Source organism: Apteryx rowi, unplaced genomic scaffold, assembly GCF_003343035.1.
Source record: "Apteryx rowi isolate R43461 unplaced genomic scaffold, aptRow1 scaffold_577, whole genome shotgun sequence".
In the NCBI taxonomy this organism is placed as follows: Eukaryota; Metazoa; Chordata; class Aves; order Apterygiformes; family Apterygidae; genus Apteryx; species Apteryx rowi.
The window spans coordinates 103,506-104,893 of NW_020450846.1; the positions used below are offsets into that span (position 1 = coordinate 103,506).

General features: G+C 61.1%; 1 protein-coding gene across 1 annotated transcript in view; it reads right to left on the reverse strand.

The window, feature by feature from the left end:
• RCC2 (regulator of chromosome condensation 2) overlaps positions 1-437 on the reverse strand; it is a gene marked incomplete at its 5' end in the record, with an annotated part of 5,237 nt that extends 4,800 nt beyond the window's left edge. The window contains 2 exons of the mRNA XM_026082410.1: positions 21-178; positions 338-437. Of these exons, the coding sequence (XP_025938195.1) occupies positions 21-178; positions 338-437 (258 nt within the window). The remainder of the gene's footprint in view (positions 1-20; positions 179-337) is intronic.
• Between the last annotated feature and the right edge of the window lie 951 nt (positions 438-1,388).

The following is a 1,388-nucleotide window of genomic DNA, read 5'->3' on the forward strand; positions in this document are numbered from 1 at the left end:
GGACGGACGGACGGACGGACACGCGGCGGCTCACCCCAGCTCCAGAGCTTGCCCTCGGCGGTGATGAGCAGGCTGTGAGCGGCGCAGGGGCCCGACACCACCGTCCGCACCTGAATCCCTGAGAGACATCCGTACCTGTGCGGCCCCCACAGGTTTTGGCCCAGGTTACGGTAAGCAACTGCAGCGGGAAAAAGGAAAAGAAGGAAAAAAAWATATATATATATATATAAAAAAAACACAAAAAAAAGCTGCTGCTTTGGCTTTTTCGCTGCGTTCTCAAAGCCTTCGGACGGGCGCCGGCAGCCAACCCGYGGGACGGGGCGGGTGTTTCCCTCACCTTGCTGCTTAGGCACTTCTTTCCGGCCAATCAAGTCCCAGTTGGTGGCTCCGAAAATCAGCAGTTGGCCCCTGCACTTGGAGCCTTCAAGTTTCTGCGAGGGACAGAGGAAAAACCATCAGCTTCCTCGGAGGAAAAGGAGCGAAGCGGAGGGTTCGCGGGGGCTTCGCCAGCTCTTTGCCATCCCAGAATTAGGTTTATTCCCTCGCCCGGCTTTTCTTTTAAATCCGCCGGGGGAAAAGGAAAACAGCGGCAGACAGACGTGCTGACGCTCGCTCCCGAGTTTTCCCTCGTTTCCGACGAGCCCGAGCGCTGTTCCCAGGCACGCAGGTGCCCAACCGTGGCCGCCAGCGGAGTTGGGGAGGCCGCGGGAAAAAGGGGGCAGAAATTCCCGCGCGCCCCCGGTGGGAGCGCCGGGCYGAGCTCATCCTTGCGTTTATTAATCCCGTTGCTCAGGGTGGGTTTTTTCCTCCCCACAATCCAGACAGGGAAAAATGCCCGCGGGAAAGAGCCGGCCACGGTGGGAAAAGTGAACACACGGGGCCGCTGTCCATCAGCAAAACGCTTTTTCCTGGATAAAACCACTCCGGCGCCGCGTTTGCAAGGAGGGGAGGCGGGAAAGGTCGAGCTTTTTGCCGACAAAAGTTTGGGAGGCTTCAGCGCCGGGATGCGGGGAGGCGGCGGCCGGGAAGCGCGATGGAGGAAGTAAATAAACGCCTCTTGAATCCGCCTTTCCGTCGGAGGAGGGGGGGGGAAAAGGGGGTCGCGAGCCGGGGGCGTTCGGCGCAGGCGCGCAGCCCCGCGGGAACCTCGGCCCCGCCGTACGTTACGGCTGGGGCACGGCGGAAAAAATTCCCAAAATGGGTCAATTGCGGGGGAAAAAAACCCAAAAAAACCAGCTCGGAAGCTATTTTTATGTCCCCCCCCCCGGCCCCGTGCGCGAACTAGGCCAAACTGGGGGGGTCTCTGGTGCCCGGAGGAAAGGGGGGGGCTGCTGCCCCGCTCGGGGGACGGAGGGGACGACCCAGGAGCACGAATGAGGGGCGCGAGC